The sequence below is a fragment of the Nilaparvata lugens genome, chromosome 6 (genome assembly GCF_014356525.2).
Source record: "Nilaparvata lugens isolate BPH chromosome 6, ASM1435652v1, whole genome shotgun sequence".
In the NCBI taxonomy this organism is placed as follows: domain Eukaryota; kingdom Metazoa; phylum Arthropoda; class Insecta; order Hemiptera; family Delphacidae; genus Nilaparvata; species Nilaparvata lugens.
This window is the reverse complement of record NC_052509.1, coordinates 19,092,757-19,110,289: the sequence shown is the minus strand read 5'-3', so window position 1 is coordinate 19,110,289 and position 17,533 is coordinate 19,092,757. Positions and strand designations below refer to the sequence as shown.

Sequence of the window (17,533 nt, the reverse complement as noted above, 5' to 3'; positions counted from 1 at the left end):
TCATCCATTGAATGCTAGTTATCTGGAATAAATCATACATGAGAAATTGTGTTCAAGTAAAAAACTGATCACCGATAATATTGAATCATAATCCATTTTGTACTTCTTTAATTTGAAAATTCAAATGCAGATTTATTTTTTAAAGGAATACCAGATTTTATACTTCAGCTCATCTTTGAAGAGAATATTATAGATTTCAGCATCGTTGTCATTATTTATGTACATCCTCAATTTTATAATGCACACAAAAGATGGAGCCCTAAAATCCAGGGTATGTTGATGAAACCATTGATTCCAGTTTATCAGCAGAGTGGTCGAAAAAAGGATAGGTGAAAGATATCGATTGAAAATGAATTTAAAGACAGTATATTATAAAAAAGGAACTAATTTATTGGTAATGAAAAACAACATTATGTACAATTACTAAAAACATAACAACATTATCTCCTATAGAAAAAACTATTTACACTTATTATAATACTGGTTTCTTGAGTATAAGCTCTAGACATCACTTTTTTAGAGAAAAATTAATTTGTACATTGCAGTAGCCTTACTAAATCTTAGCATGTTAATGATGTTAAAATTGATGTATCAACAACATCAGAAATCTTCATAAACGAGGAGTTTCTTCAATACCATAAGAACTGTAGTTGAAGATTACTCAAACGGTTGCAATACTGAGAGAAGTTTTTAGGATTTCGAATTCCTCAGTTTCCATTACAAATGAAAATTATCCTCTCAACCTTTTAAATCCACAACCAAAATCAGGTAACTTGAATTTCAAATATTATTTTTCTGGTAACATTCATTTGTTTAGTTTTCAATTTCTAAGATTTCATATAGGTAAACTTGGATTGAATTTAACAATGTGTAAACGATCATACTATTAGAAATATCTATTCAGTACTGGAATTTTGTTCACATTATCATTGTCCGAATCTACAGCATGCATATTTATTTTGTACTGTATGTGAAAGGTCTCTGTATTGAGATTGAATTATGAACGATTCAATTTTAAAAGCAATTGTCAATATTGAAGCAATATTTCTTATTTCCAGCTCTTGCTGGGTTCAATTATTGCTTTGTACAATATTATTAATGTATCCTCCAACAGGAGGATCCAATCCAATCTCGTTAACTTAGAGAGCTCTTGAGAAATAACGTTTCACAATAATTTATTATTGTAACTCCACCAGAAGTTTTGGAACAAAGAAATTAATTAAGAATTAGTTGAGCTTTAAACGTTTGGACCAACACTTCTGTTGCTCCATAGACTATCAACAGTTTGCTAACCCACCTACTCAATAACCATCTAGATGTGAGTGATGGTAGAGATTTGAATGTTGGAAGATGTTGTTATTCACTCGAAAGCCGGAGTTTCCACCATATGTATGGAAGAGCCTCGACCGCGGTAGGGTGGTGTCATCAAGGGTGCTCTTATTGTCCTCTTCGATGACCTCATAAGTGTTGACGTTATCAGAGTAGGGGAAGTAGCTGTCCTGGTTGTTTTTGCTGTCGAAGAAACTGTTTTGTGGGCTGTTGTTTTTACTGTCGAAGAAGCTGTTATAGGAATTGCTCATTGGTTTGGTTTGGGGGTAACCTTGATGGAATGACTGGGGGTAGCTTTCAGGGAAAGATTGGGGGTAGAAATGACCGATGCGAACGATGTCATCGTGACCGTGACCGTGACCGTGTTTGTGGCCGTGGACGTGATGTTTGTGTTCGTGAGTACCGTGTCCGTGATGGGCGTGATGGTGGTCGCCGTGTCCGTGATGCTTGTGTCCGTGGCCGAAGTGACCGCCGTGATGGTGTCCGTGATCGCCGTGACCAGTGTGCTTGTGCTCATGGTCGGCGTGTGCGTGATGCTTGTGCGCATGCGCAGCGTGTCCGGCGTGCGCGTGATGGTGGGACGCGTGACCACTGTGCTTATGATCGTGACCGGCGTGACCACTGTGCTTGTGATCGTGACCGTGCTTGCCCTCGTGTTTGTGGATGTGGTCCACATGGCCTCCGTGCAGATGCTTGTGGATGACTTCACCGTGATGCTTGTGGCCGTGCTTGCCGCCCTTGTCGATTATCTTGTAGACAGTGTGCGTGTGCTTTATGATCTTCTCATAGGATGGCACGTGGATGATCACTTTCTTGTGTCTGAAACAAATACGCCATTCATTAATTCCAAGTCTCTAGTGGCAGGTAAAATTTTGATTCCTCCCTGCAATGAAGATTCATATCTCATCCCTCCCCAATCGAGAATTTCAAAAGTAAAACATTATTATATAAACAGCAAAATGCATCGTATACTGCAGGAAATGGACATGAGGCTAGTCGCATGTTGAAACACTACGTGACCCGAGTCTGCTTCATGAGTCGTTAATATCATGAATATGATCATAACATTATGTAAGATCATCATATAAATATTTGTATATCCAAAATAAATATTCAACAGAGGAATATTAAAACAACCTCCAACTTCAAGGGATATGGAGCAGAGAAATGAAGGGAGATCAGCCAATTAGTGATAAATAGGGTCATAGAAATAAGCGGAGTTGCCAAATTGTCGATCAGACTCACTTGATAAAGTACTTTCAGAGAGGAAACTACGTAGGCCTATGTGTATCATGAGCTGTTAAAAACTCACTGAAGACTACAGAACGCTGTCCGCTTTAGCACGGCAACATCGCCGCCGCTGTAACCCTACTTTTCTCTGCTCCGTATAACCTCCAAGGCGGAAGTAGTTTTGAATCGAGTATTGTAGTTCTTATGGAGTTTTAGTCTTATGATAAGTTTTACCTTTTAGGCTAGTCGCATATTGAGACTTGTCTCAGACTTATTGAGAGAGTTTGAAATGTAAATCATGTGAAATCTTGATGAACATAATAGAACTTCTATATATACAGTTTTTCGGCACGTGAAAAACTACTTTGGATGTATTGTGTAGTAACTTGGATCATTCATAAGTTTCTTCACAAATAAAAATGTATTCCGTTCATCTGGTTTTTTCCTCAACTTTGTCAACGATAACAATCATTTTAAAAGGACTAAACCAATACATTTTATTGGAATAAGTGTAAACTGTAGAGAATATTGTCTCTTGAACGTTACTTACGAATCTGATGTCTCGCTGTCGCCCAATCCCCACACGCTCTCCACGGCCATTGCGCAAATACATATTGCTGCCGCCTGTTCAAAAAAACATCAATTATTGCAATATTCTCTACTACATTCTTGTTATAAGTTCTCTAGCAAACAGAAAGATACACAAAAGCCCTACTCTCCAATGTACGTAAATAAGGCTGGGCGAAAAGAATATACTATTGGCTTCTATAGTTCTATGAGAGTGTTCACAAATTATATGAAATCTTCTAATAATTTCAGATTGTGAACTATTATTTAAGCTTCAGTGTTATGAATCTATGTTTCAAAATCATTCACTTCTAGCTATCATTACAAGCTATATGATGAACGATGAGTAACTATGAACTCCTCAGATTCTATTCCGCTTCCAGTCCGGCCGACTCGTTTAAAAAACGCCTCATGTGGTTTGGCCCTTATTGCAGCAATCTCTCTTCTGGATTGGTAGATGAAATAATGTTATCTTAGCTGAGAAATTATGTTGATTTTTTCGATAATTGAAGATGTTCTAGGTAAATCAAACTGAACCAACACTATCTAATGGAGAACTTTTATTAAAAATCAAATTTAAAACTTAAATGAAATTCGGATCAAATTGAAAATTGCAGTGCAATAAAGGTGCAATTCCTTATCAGCGTCTCAAGACGCGTGGCTAGAGACGCCGCGGCTAGAGTAAATAATTCTATAAATTAATTACATTCGATGACTCATTGAATTTTTATGTAGTATGAACTTAATGGCGGCAGATGAATTAGAAGTGTTGGCTACTATATGGATTTTATAATCCATATAATGAATCATCGAATCTAATGATTGCAAATGTTATGAGCTCTAGCCACGGCGGCTGTAACCACGCGTTTTGAGACGCCGCTAGGCGAGGGCCACACGAGCGCACATAGTGCGTCCGTTGCAACTAACTTTTTGCGGCCGTCACCAATGACACCACACGAGCGTTGAGTGTGGTGCGTCAACGTCAGTTGGCTTCACGCAACTATTGAACCAGACGAAGCAATAACTTTTGCATGTCTCGACGTGCGTTGTAGCATTTCTGCACAGTTCAAAAATCACCGTCCGTTACTTGGTACGCACGTACCTCGTGTGTTGTCACCAATTCACTTCTATGTATTTCTACAACGGACGTCAAAAAGTAAGTTGCAACGGACGCACTTTGTGCGCTCGTGTGGCCCTAGCCTGGTGTGTACTGTGTCTTATCCATTTAGGCTCTTATTAGCCTAATATTCTAACTGGAAAAATCATCATGAGTTTTCTTCGATGGTTGAAAATTGTTACATTAGAGAATAATCTAATATATTTATCTGATAATATTTCATTCAAACCAGACTGAAAATGTTTATGAAAGTCTGATCCATTTTAGCCCTCATTAAATTGCTATTGCGTCCGGAGAGCCATCATGATTTTTCATCAACGATTGAAAATTGGTCTCAGTGAATAATCATTGAGTCAATTGTATTGGATAACTTTTCATTGAAGAATGGCAATTGAGGTGTATCGGTGTATGTACTGACTCTAATTCTCTTGGGCCTCATTACGTTCTTATAACTGGAAAATCATCATGAGTTTCCATCGGCGATTGAAAATGGTTCACGGTGAATCATCATTGAACCAATAATGTCTATTGGATAAGTTTTTATTGAAGCCAGACTTGAAATTGAGTTGAGGCTCAACTACACATAAATGTGTTTGTGTAGGCTGCAGGGCGGCAGCATTCCAGCAACAACCGTCTATTGCCGGCGACGTGATTCTACACCGACGTGAAACATTTATACAGCCGTGACAATAATAATCTTGTGTAACGCAGTCAACCGTGTTGTAATCCACGCTGTACGTGAGCAAGGTTTCATTCATATGACCTACAGACTGCCGCTTTTTACGCGCTTAGCCAGCATCTATGAAACAAACTGTACGGTAATTATTGCTGTTTACGCCTTAGATAAAATTATGGAAACTACACTGCACTGTATCCGCTCAAACCCCGGACGAAATTACAAAATATGAGCACGCCAATTATGGTCAACGAACCTCAGTTTGTAAATAGCTGATTTTGCCTGGTGGAATGTCGGTGAACTTTTGATACTGATCATGCAAGCCTACTCATAACATAGCGCATTCCAATATTTCCAAATCGATTGAAAAAATGTAATCTGCCTCCTGTTTTCCATCTTGCTCCTCCTATTGTTCTTGGATTAAACTGTGCTATCTAGTAGATAGTTCAACTATTGAGATTGAATTTTATTTTTCGATCTCTTAGAATGAGGAGTGAATGCAGTTTTATCAGATGACAGGTTATTGACTCTAGGTGTAGTGTATGAATGATTAAGTGATTAAACTCCTTCGAATTTTCGAATATCTTTCAAGTATAAATAACATATTCAGTATGGACATTTTTGAAAATTTAGATGAAATTCGGATCAAATTGAAAATTGCAGTGCAATAAAGGTGCAATTCCTTATCAGCGTCTCAAGACGCGTGGCTAGAGACGCCGCGGCTAGAGTACATAATTCTATAAATTAATTACATTCGATGACTCATTGAATTTTTATGTAGTATGAACTTAATGGCGGCAGATGAATTAGAAGTGTTGGCTACTATATGGATTTTATAATCCATATAATGAATCATCGAATCTAATGATTGCAAATGTTATGAGCTCTAGCCACGGCGGCTGTAACCACGCGTTTTGAGACGCCGCTAGGCGAGGGCCACACGAGCGCACATAGTGCGTCCGTTGCAACTAACTTTTTGCGGCCGTCACCAATGACACCACACGAGCGTTGAGTGTGGTGCGTCAACGTCAGTTGGCTTCACGCAACTATTGAACCAGACGAAGCAATAACTTTTGCATGTCTCGACGTGCGTTGTAGCATTTCTGCACAGTTCAAAAATCACCGTCCGTTACTTGGTACGCACGTACCTCGTGTGTTGTCACCAATTCACTTCTATGTATTTCTACAACGGACGTCAAAAAGTAAGTTGCAACGGACGCACTTTGTGCGCTCGTGTGGCCCTAGCCTGGTGTGTACTGTGTCTTATCCATTTAGGCTCTTATTAGCCTAATATTCTAACTGGAAAAATCATCATGAGTTTTCTTCGATGGTTGAAAATTGTTACATTAGAGAATAATCTAATATATTTATCTGATAATATTTCATTCAAACCAGACTGAAAATTTTTATGAAAGTCTGATCCATTTTAGCCCTCATTAAATTGCTATTGCGTCCGGAGAGCCATCATGATTTTTCATCAACGATTGAAAATTGGTCTCAGTGAATAATCATTGAGTCAATTGTATTGGATAACTTTTCATTGAAGAATGGCAATTGAGGTGTATCGGTGTATGTACTGACTCTAATTCTCTTGGGCCTCATTACGTTCTTATAACTGGAAAATCATCATGAGTTTCCATCGGCGATTGAAAATGGTTCACGGTGAATCATCATTGAACCAATAATGTCTATTGGATAAGTTTTTATTGAAGCCAGACTTGAAATTGAGTTGAGGCTCAACTACACATAAATGTGTTTGTGTAGGCTGCAGGGCGGCAGCATTCCAGCAACAACCGTCTATTGCCGGCGACGTGATTCTACACAGACGTGAAACATTTATACAGCCGTGACAATAATAATCTTGTGTAACGCAGTCAACCGTGTTGTAATCCACGCTGTACGTGAGCAAGGTTTCATTCATATGACCTACAGACTGCCGCTTTTTACGCGCTTAGCCAGCATCTATGAAACAAACTGTACGGTAATTATTGCTGTTTACGCCTTAGATAAAATTATGGAATCTACACTGCACTGTATCCGCTCAACCCCGGACGAAATTACAAAATATGAGCACGCCAATTATGGTCAACGAACCTCAGTTTGTAAATAGCTGATTTTGCCTGGTGGAATGTCGGTGAACTTTTGATACTGATCATGCAAGCCCACTCATAACATAGCGCATTCCAATATTTCCAAATCGATTGAAAAAATGTAATCTGCCTCCTGTTTTCCATCTTGCTCCTCCTATTGTTCTTGGATTAAACTGTGCTATCTAGTAGATAGTTCAACTATTGAGATTGAATTTTATTTTTCGATCTCTTAGAATGAGGAGTGAATGCAGTTTTATCAGATGACAGGTTATTGACTCTAGGTGTAGTGTATGAATGATTAAGTGATTAAACTCCTTCGAATTTTCGAATATCTTTCAAGTATAAAAAACATATTCAGTATGGACATTTTTGAAAATTTAGATGAATTCGATGAAGTTGAGACATTATGTTTGAATAACTCTAATGATTATTACAATATTATTTCTAATCAACCCAGTGTAAATTTTGATATAATTCATAGTAATATCAGATTCATTGGGAAGAATTTAGACGAGTTCTGTTTAGAATTTGCTAATGTATTGCCATTTATAAACATGATTGTATTATCTGAGACGGGTCACCAAGGTGTTAGGCCCATAGGGTGTGATATACCTGGTTTTAATCAGTACTATTCAATGAATCACACAAATAGAAATGGGGGTGTAGTAGTTTACTTGAAAAAGATTATGATCATGTTCATGTGCGGGAATGCACAATAGTTGGGGCTAGTTGTCTCGTGATAGAGCTGAAAATTTTGAGGAGGAGTGGGTTATTGTTTGTGCTTACAGATCACCTAATGATAATTGCCAGGACTTGTTAACTCTTTAGCTGAGCTGCTTTCGAATTTAAATTTAGGAAAAAATATTATATTTGTAGGAGATATAAATATTGATATCTTGAATAATAGAAATAACATCCACACTGAATCTTATTTGAATTTATTGAACGAAAATGGGCTTATATCTTATGTGAATTGTTTTACAAGGGTTCCATTTCAGGGAACACCTTCGTGTTTAGATCATTATTTCGGTAATGTTCACACTAATAAGCACATTGAACCCATGGTATTGAAGACTTGTATTACTGATCACTATGTTACTTCTCTTAGGGTTCGTTGTGAAATAGACTTGACTAACAATGCTGCTCAGTTGCCACTTGTTGCCACCAGGCTCGATTATGATAGGCTTTTGTCTCTTATCCAGTCTGAGGGCTGGCAGTCTGTATTTTCTAGTAGGGATGTTAATGTTTCAACAGATAACTTTGTAGCAACTCTACAAAGCTATATTGAAAAATCCACTATAAATGTAGCCAAATCTAGTTCGAGGTTTAAAAAAATCAAGCCATGGATTACTCAAGGTTTAGTATTTTCTATTAGAAGAAAGCAAGCTCTATTTAACAAATGTAAAAAGGAACCATTCAATTTAAATCTGAGAAATTATTTTAGAAGTTATCGAAATAGATTGACAGTCCTTATTAGAGAAGCTAAACGATTGTATTATAGCAGAAAAATTGAGGAGGCTGGAAATGATGTAAAACGGACTTGGAATGTAGTTAGGGAGGTAGCTGGTTGTAAAATAAGGAAGGAGTGTTTGGAAGAAATTGAAATTGATGGTAATGTCTATAGTGCTAGGGATAATCCCAATATATGTGCTAATGCTTTTAACGATTTTTTCATCTCTATAGGAGAGAAAATGGTACAAAATATTCCTAGTGAGCCTGGTGACGATTTGCAACCAGACAATCCCCACAATCCGCAAGATTATTTTACTTTTCAATATGTATCAGAGACTGAGGTTGTGGAGGCGATCGAGAGTCTTAGAGGTGCATCTGGGCCTGGTCATGATGGCATTACTGTATCTGTTTTAAAATCTGTTAAAAGTATTGTTGCCTCTCCACTCAAACACATTATTAATGTAAGTTTTGAACAAGGTATTTTTCCAGATTCTTTTAAAACAACTGTAGTAAAACCAATATTCAAATCACAAGACAAAAGGAAAATTACCAACTATAGACCTATAAGTTTACTTTCGAATTTGGCTAAAATAATTGATAAATGTGTAAAGAGACAGCTACATAAATTTTTGGAAGTGAATAATATTCTGTCAAAAAATCAATTTGGTTTTAGAGAGGGGATGGGAACACAGGAAGCAATTGCTGCTTTTGTTCAAGAAACAATCTTAAACTTGGATGTAGGTAGGAGACAAATAGCTATTTTTCTTGATCTTGCAAAAGCCTTTGATACAGTTTGCCATGATCGTCTACTTGATTGTCTCCGTAGCCTTGGTCTTGAGGATGTGGCACTGGGATGGTTTTGCAGTTATTTGAAGAATAGGCAACAATGTGTTAGAGTCAATAACACTGTTAGTGAATATAAATCTGTTAAAATGGGAATCCCGCAGGGAACAGTGATTGGACCTTGCCTCTTCCTGATCTATATTAATGACTTTTGTAACCTTAATTTAATCAATGGGAAAATATTGTCATTTGCAGACGATGCAGTTTTAATTTTTCATGAAGAAAACTGGGCTAGCACATATGACTCAGCTGCTAGGGGACTGGGAGAAGTAAAAAAATGGCTTGATAGAAGAAAACTGACTCTGAATTTGTCCAAAACAAATACATATCTTTTTCCTTGAATATACAGAATCAGCCAGTTAATATGTCACTTGTTTTGCATTCTCCAAATTGTCTTAGTCATGTAGATTTAGGGTGTTCAGTTAATTGTAATAAAATAGAGAAGGTTAGCAGTATCAGATATCTTGGAGTAATGGTTGATCAGCATTTAAAGTGGGATGTACATTTGTCGCAGCTTACTACACGATCTAGAAAACTTATTTATTTATTTGTGAAATTACGTTCTGTTTTGCCTATGAAAGTCATGAAGATAGTGTATTATGCACTGGCACAGTCATTGCTTCAATATGGTATTGTGGGTTGGGGTGGTGCATATACAAATGTTCTAAAACCAGTAAAAACAATACAAAATTTAATATTAAAAATTATTCTGAAAAAGAATAGAATGTATTCAACAAGATTTGCTTTTTTGGAATTTTCAGTTCTACCGATTAGACAGATATACCTGAAACACATCATATTATATTATAAGAAGCTATCGCTTTTTCATTTCATTAATAGAACGGATTGTGCTATTACAAGACGGGAGGAGTCAGGTCTGGTTACTGTTCCTAGATTATTGACTACTGCTGGTCAGCGTAGCTTCATATATTTATCTCCATTATTTTTTAATATTCTTCCAAGTAATTTGAGAGGTTTACTCGCCCAAAAAAACTTTGGACTACATTTGAAAAAGTATCTGGTTAGCTCTCATGGCTGGGATAGTGCCGAGAATTTCTGGATTACATTAGTATAGTAATTATTCCAATTGAATAGATTTCATTTTGTACCACATCTTATATCATGTTATACACTGGGCTAGGCAATATCAGATCATTATTATAATTTATTATAATTTACAAATTTTGTTGCATTCTAACACATATTGTATGTAAATATATTGATCTATTATAGCATCACTGATTTATCTTGTTTATTGAAAGGATTTGATTTTAGTTGTTAATGTATATACTGTAATGTTAATTATTAATAAGTAAGTAGTCAAAGTACGGCTGCTCCTTCCCCAAGCTCGAGCTTGCTCTTTTGGGGAAGTAGTTCCTTATGTTTATTTGTATTTCCTATTGATTCATTTTGTTGTTATATTTCTAAATTGTGAATTATTGTAATGCTTTTTCAAGGAATAAATAAATAAATAAATAAAAAATAAATCGTAGCTCCAGTACAAGAGAATTAGGCTCATACGAGTTCTCTCTTAGATAAGCATTAATTAATGACATGATAAATCGTCATTGTAATATTCTTCTGGAGAAAAGTTCAAAACATTGAGTAAGAATCAAAAGGAAATCCTATTATACAGTACTTGTACGTCGCTAAACCCTAATTTAGAAAGTGACAGAAGGATAATTGGAGAGACATAGAATGAACTACGCGGATAAGCAATATTCAATGTAGCCTACCAATACTTCGTAAACTATTCAAAACAAACAATTTACGTTTCTAGATTAAATATTATGCAATCAGACGTATGTAAGATGTGGAACGTGTATTCTAACGTTTGATCCCACCAATGAAAATAAAACAATTTGAATAGATACCATAATTGGTCGTCCTGGTATTTAAAAGAGGAATGAATTATATTATCGAATGTTAGATTGATCATGCATGAAGAAAACCAATAAATCGAGATGTCTATGCTTCTAAAGAGGCATGAAATCACTCAACCGATTCTGGATGAATAACTATAAGCACAGAATACAATTATAGAAGTTTTCTCTGCTATAAGCTATTTCTGATCGAGAAACGATTACAGACAAAATGATGTGAGCGTGCCTATTGTGATGGGCAAAAATGCCTCAAATTGACGTCTCCTGCAGGTCTGATTGAAATATCTACTAGTCAGCATAGAACGTACTTCCTAGTTTATTGGAATTGAAAGTATAATGAGCATCGAAAGTAGTACAGTGGCACTCATACCACCAATTCTCTTATCTTTTTAGGAGCATGAAGAGCGTTAAATTTGCTGCAACCATAGTGAGCGCCACTTTGAATCTTCAGCGTTAACCCTTATTTAGTATTAACGATTCTGATTCAACTAATGCTGACAGTTTGAAGTGGCTTCAATCGCAGCCTGGAGTGACAATTTGTGCGCAGCATGCAACGGCAACAGCAACAAGTCAGTGAGACGCGAGCTGCCAGCCACATCGTAGAATTAGGATTTTATTGGGTCTTCACGTAATACTCCAACAATTTTTGGGTTCACTCTCCATAACTGGTAGCGACATTATTCTCTAAGAAAACTATTAGAACGAGGAGTAGACTACTGGAATTTGGAGTGGACTACTCTAGTTTAGAACCGGCTACTAGATATTATTTTACAAATATCGGCGTATTCATTAATTAATTGAAAGGCAATTCTCCAAAACTGTTCCAAATCCTATAATCCCTGACCTCTATTATCGAATTATTATATAATCGAGCCAGGGCTCGATTTGGGCTGTAGCGCCATCGAAGAAGAAGAATTATCAAATAAACAGGATTGATAGTATGACAGGTCTATTTGATAGAATTTATTCAACTATACAATTCATTCATTCATTCTTATGGCTTTTATCAGCAGAGAGACCCTTTTGGAAGCTCTGAACTATACAATGAAAGAGATGGAACAGAGAAAACTTGGATGAATTTGGACAATAAAATAATATCCTATCAACTCTATCACTATGGTATAGAGAATAGAATGAAATTGAAAATGATATTAGTGAAATTATCTAAGAAATTATATTTTTTAGTTGCCAAAAGAATTCATTTTGAAAACGACTGTGATGAAATTTTAGAAAGCTCTTCAGATGAGCAAATTAACCACTATCACAAAATTATAGGAGTTCAATGTTATAGGTATCAATAATATTATTCCGTATTTGATTGGTGGATGGAAAAAATTATGGTAAAAGATCAATTATTACTCATCCTCATTCCACTTTTAATTTTCATATTTGTACTATTGGAAACTGAAAGTAATCGATGGTGTGGATTTAATGAGATGCTGTCTATGGCAGGGCTCTCCAACCTACGGCCCGCGGGCCACATCCGGCCCGCCAATGGATTTTGTCCGGCCCGCCGAGAGTTATTGCAACAGTTTTTTTAAAATATATATCTATACACATTTTTGACAACAACTGTGAGTTCAGTGCTCTTCTCTTACTAGCCACTCCATTTCTTAATGAGAGTAAAATTAGCTGTAAACAAGCAGCGATCAATCATTGTGAGATATTAGCGAATTGTCTGCACGGACTGTACATGTCCCTGTGTACGTGCGCGCAAACTGTCTGTGTCTAAATGGGCGGACATTTCAAGTGGAAAACAAATGCAATCTTTTCACTAAAAATAAGTATTCTCTTTTAGCTTGGTAACTTCTTGTGAATTCGTGTATTGTCAAGTTGTCTTATTACTATTTATTTAAAAAACTTATTATTTTGTTCAACTTGCTAAATGCATGCATTGTCAAGTTCTCTTATGACCTTTTTACACTCAATAAATTGGACTTTGTATTAAAATGAAATGAATTGGTATGTTTCTTCCTGTGTTTTTATTAAACCTACTTAAAACTCCTCATATTATTTTAATGGGAATATAATAATTTTACACCCCCCTAATCCCCCGTGTCATGTGTGTCCCCACAAGTGAAATTCCACGTACATCCTTGTTATTGGCCCTCTAAGCCTCCCAAGAGTTAACAATGTGGCCCTTGGATGAAAAAGGTTGGAGACCCCTGGTCTATGGAATAGAATCAGAATAATTTGATTGGAATTGAACTTGGAATTTACTATGGGACAAGAGGTTATTTGGAAGTGTAACAAATCGTTCACCCATGTTTTGGTGAAATTATATACGTAATAACACATCATTTTTTTCGTTAATATTTATATGATTGTCATTTACTGAATATACTTATCTTCTGAAGTAATTATCTCTTCAAGTACACTTCAGTTTCCATCAAGTATATCTCACTCGTATGAAATTTCCTGTTTTTAGAAACGTCAAGCTACTTTATTATCATTCAATTGATAGTACTATTTGGTTGAAGCTAGATTATCTAATGGGAAATACGAGTTTTTCTCCAGAGAACATGCCAGGAGTGGCACTATCCTTTCTCCACAATTATTCATAGTTAGATTAATTGATAATTGTTGGAAAGCCTTTCTCTTAAGCCAAACTGTATTTCATGCAATCTAAGGTTTTTGAGTTAGCCTAACTATCGAATTTCGTAGTTCTAATTAATTCTTTTCTCCTCTGTAATCGAATGACATTTCTCATAATACTCTCCATTCAACTCATGAAACTATTCCGATTTCTTCCTTATCTTCCACTGATTTCTCATCTATATGACTTAAAATTGTTGATTTTTCCGTAGTGTCGGCTCATATATTCATCATTCATTTTATTTTCGATTCTACAATTCTTATCGTCACTGCAGTCACTGCTTATCATCACTGATACAGTCAATAAACTCTCTGTACAATCTTAATACACTCTCCAGAAATCAATCACCTCTCATGACATTTCTTAAGAACAACAAAAAATGTTCCATCTGCGTCTAATAAATAATAACGAATTCGAAATGTGTTGCATTATCCATTATAATTATAATTATAATTATAATTATTCATAAAACATGATTTCATCTACCGGAACGTTTTCCATTGGTCGGTTGTAAGTGATTCTGAATCAACTTAGATCTCACTAGAATCTTCAATTCCAAGAATAAGAGTTTTCGTAAAATTATATTTTCCCTTGTGTATTATATTATACTAGCAGGTAACCCGTGCTTCGAAAGGGTGTATTTTAAAACTTGACGTAATGAAATCCAGAAGAATTGAAAATAGAATCCTCGGTTGATTGAGAATTTATAAGCAGCATTTCAAGTAAATCAGTCCAGTAGTTCAGACGTGATGATGCGTCAAACATAATTTCCATATCCTCTACACGTGTATACGTCTTTAAGACAGTTCTTTCCTCTATTATAGTATAGAAGTATAGAAGATGATAGATGGATATATCATCCATTTATCTATCATCTTCTATACTATAATAAAGGAAATGAATGAGAATAAATTTTAAAAGGTTTGTGATATCGATGTACGGTTTTCACCATACCTTTTCTCTGGAAATCCCTCTCATTACCAAAAGTTTTTTAACCAGATCACTCCCGTGTTATCGGATGGGCACGTTAAACTGTCGGTCCCGGCTGAAGTATGACAGTCGTAAGGCCCATTGACGGCTTAAATTATATATTCAGGCGGTGGGACCTTCCTGCAAGGGACTCCCCACCAACAAAAGCCATACGAATTTACTTTTAACTTCTGGAAATCCTGTATCGGAATCATGTATCATATGACCACCTTTCAATTAAAAAAAGAAGTTGAATTCAAAATGGCGGTTCCAAAATGGCGGAAAACATTTGGATGCGACGGAAAACCTGTTTTTATCATTCGAAAATGATCCCCAATCATACCTATCTTCTAATTTCCCTTTTAAGAGAAATGTTCTGCTGCTTCCTTACAACAACTGAAAGCATGACAAATAATTAAAAACTTGACACACTGAAAACTCGATGTGATCAAATATTTAAGAATTTGAAATAGGTTTATAACCATCCTCGGTTAAGCAAGAATCTATATGCAAAATTTCAAGTTAATCAGTCCAGTAGTTCAGACGTGATGATGCGTCAAACATAATTTTCCTATACTACTTTACACCTGAATACATGTATAATCCAGTTCTTTAATATAATAATATTTTTTAATTCCGACCATATGATTTGGTGATTTTTTTATGAAATCGTATGTACTATGAAGTTTGAACATTAATTCTGGAAAACCTAGAAGGAAAATTGAAATTTGGGCTTCCAGGTGCAAGAGATTGATATTTTTAGAATCTATGTTCAAAATTTGGAATTCATTCCCGTTTTCCGGTGTGCAATCCACAAGTTGACATGTTTTGATGCGAACAAACGAACACACAAACAAACACAACCCTACTCTCTCTTATTATATAGATTATATTGGCACATCATGCACAAGCTGTCATTCAAGATGATAATGTGGAATTGATTGGTTCAGATAATCAGAGATGAACTTGATGTAGAATATCATGTTGTATCTCGGATCTTTTGCTTGACACTCTCTCACTCTGTATATATAATACGTTTTCAAATTGGATCAATCGATTCAGTTTACTTATCGAGTTTCCATGGTACAAAATTCATATCTATTCACCATAGATACAGAATGTTATCAAAGGGTGATTGACGAGTTCAACGTTAGTAGACTGTCTACTAATTTTGGACGAGTTGACGTTTAGTGGCTTACTCTGTATAATATGACTATAGTTCTGAAATCGTAATTTTTAGTTCTTAATACTTTGGTTTGCTTGATAGAGGACAATGAATTAAACAAAAATAGAGTAATGTTAAGAGTATTTGAAAGATATATCTTACGATAACTCAAAATTCAAATTTGCGGCTCAGTCAGAAATGTAGTAGCTGAACTATTACGATCTTAGAATGCTTTAGTAAATGATAGACTTGTTGTGACTTACCCTGTTCTCATATATATTTTATATTCTTATAAATAAACTTGGATCTATAATTGGCCAAACAATTGATTCATTAACTGTACATGATATTTGGTTTGCTCAATCAAAATCTTATTGGTGCGGGCTCACAACTAGAAACATTTTCACGGTATTATCATTCATCATCAACTGGGCTTGAAATACTCGTAAAAAGTTGCATTTGAAAATAAATAATTAAATATGGATAGTTCACGAGAGTTCCAGATAATGAACAAGAATAGATGATGAACCCTCAACCCCAGGGTATCATAAATGGATGGTTGACTAAATTATCAAAACATTCAAAGTTATTTCAGTGACAGCCGTTTAAATCCAGTCCAAAACTCAAAAACACCAGTAGTCCTTATGCACTTAATGTCAACCCTCCCCAGCACTATGAAACTTCGTTCACACGAATCATTTTCTAATGTTCAACACATCACGGAGCAGGCCTACCATACTGATACAAACCTGTTAAATAGTGTAGTAAGGGTAGTATTTTCCAACGTCAAAAACCGATGACTCTCACATGATACAGTAGGTGAAAACCGATAAATGAGTTTCTTTTAATTTCTCAATCAATTATATTACTGATAAAGTAGAAAATAGAAGATTCTCACATGATAGTATTGATTCTATATCATTATAAACATTACGATAATAATTTATGGAGAAGATTCACAGTAGCACTTGATTTTTTTCGACGTTTTTCACACAACTTCGTTTCCATACAAACCGGGCAAATGATTCATTGATAACACTAGCGGTGATTCACACTTGCGGCTTGCGGCTTGCGACTTACTCACCAATGAAATCAAGGAGGTTGTCATGGTGCGGCGAGATGGCGTGCGACTTGACTTGGTGATCTGTTGCTGCAGACAACACTTGCACTACTGACAACTGCGTAACTGGCTCGATTCACTTTATATATAACAAAGCGTACACTGAGACTAAAATCTATAAAAACGGGATATCCCCTTTCACAATGGCGGGTAGCTGCAGCCTAATTGTTTGGCGGGAGTACTGAGTTGGACCGCGGAGTGACGAGGAGAAGGAGGAGGAGGAGGTCATCAACATTGATAAGTTCATTTGCCCGTTGCATCTCTTCAACTCCCCCTTCCCACCAACTCACTCCTGGAGAATGCACCAGGATGCAGCATGCATCCCTTGCACTCGCGGAATTGCATTATTATCTTGTGCATCAACTCAATTCACGATCTGATTCGTATATCATTCAATAATCACAGGAGTGCTTCCGGTTGTAGCCGACGAGATTATTCAGGGAGTTGTTTCTGATCTGTCATTATCGAGAAAGGTGTTGGAAGTAAATGGATTTAC

At 36.1% G+C, this 17,533-nt stretch overlaps 1 protein-coding gene across 1 annotated transcript; it reads right to left on the bottom strand.

Moving 5' to 3' along the window:
• Positions 1–367: 367 nt before the first annotated feature.
• LOC111048972 (histidine-rich glycoprotein-like) lies at positions 368–17,100 on the bottom strand. The gene is made up of 3 exons (XM_022334958.2): positions 17,002–17,100; positions 3,110–3,183; positions 368–2,148 (listed from the first exon to the last, which is right to left on the bottom strand). The coding sequence occupies exons 1-3, from the start codon at positions 17,023–17,025 to the stop codon at positions 1,302–1,304; spliced, it is 945 nt and encodes a 314-aa protein (XP_022190650.1). The 5' UTR covers positions 17,026–17,100; the 3' UTR covers positions 368–1,301.
• Positions 17,101–17,533: the final 433 nt, after the last annotated feature.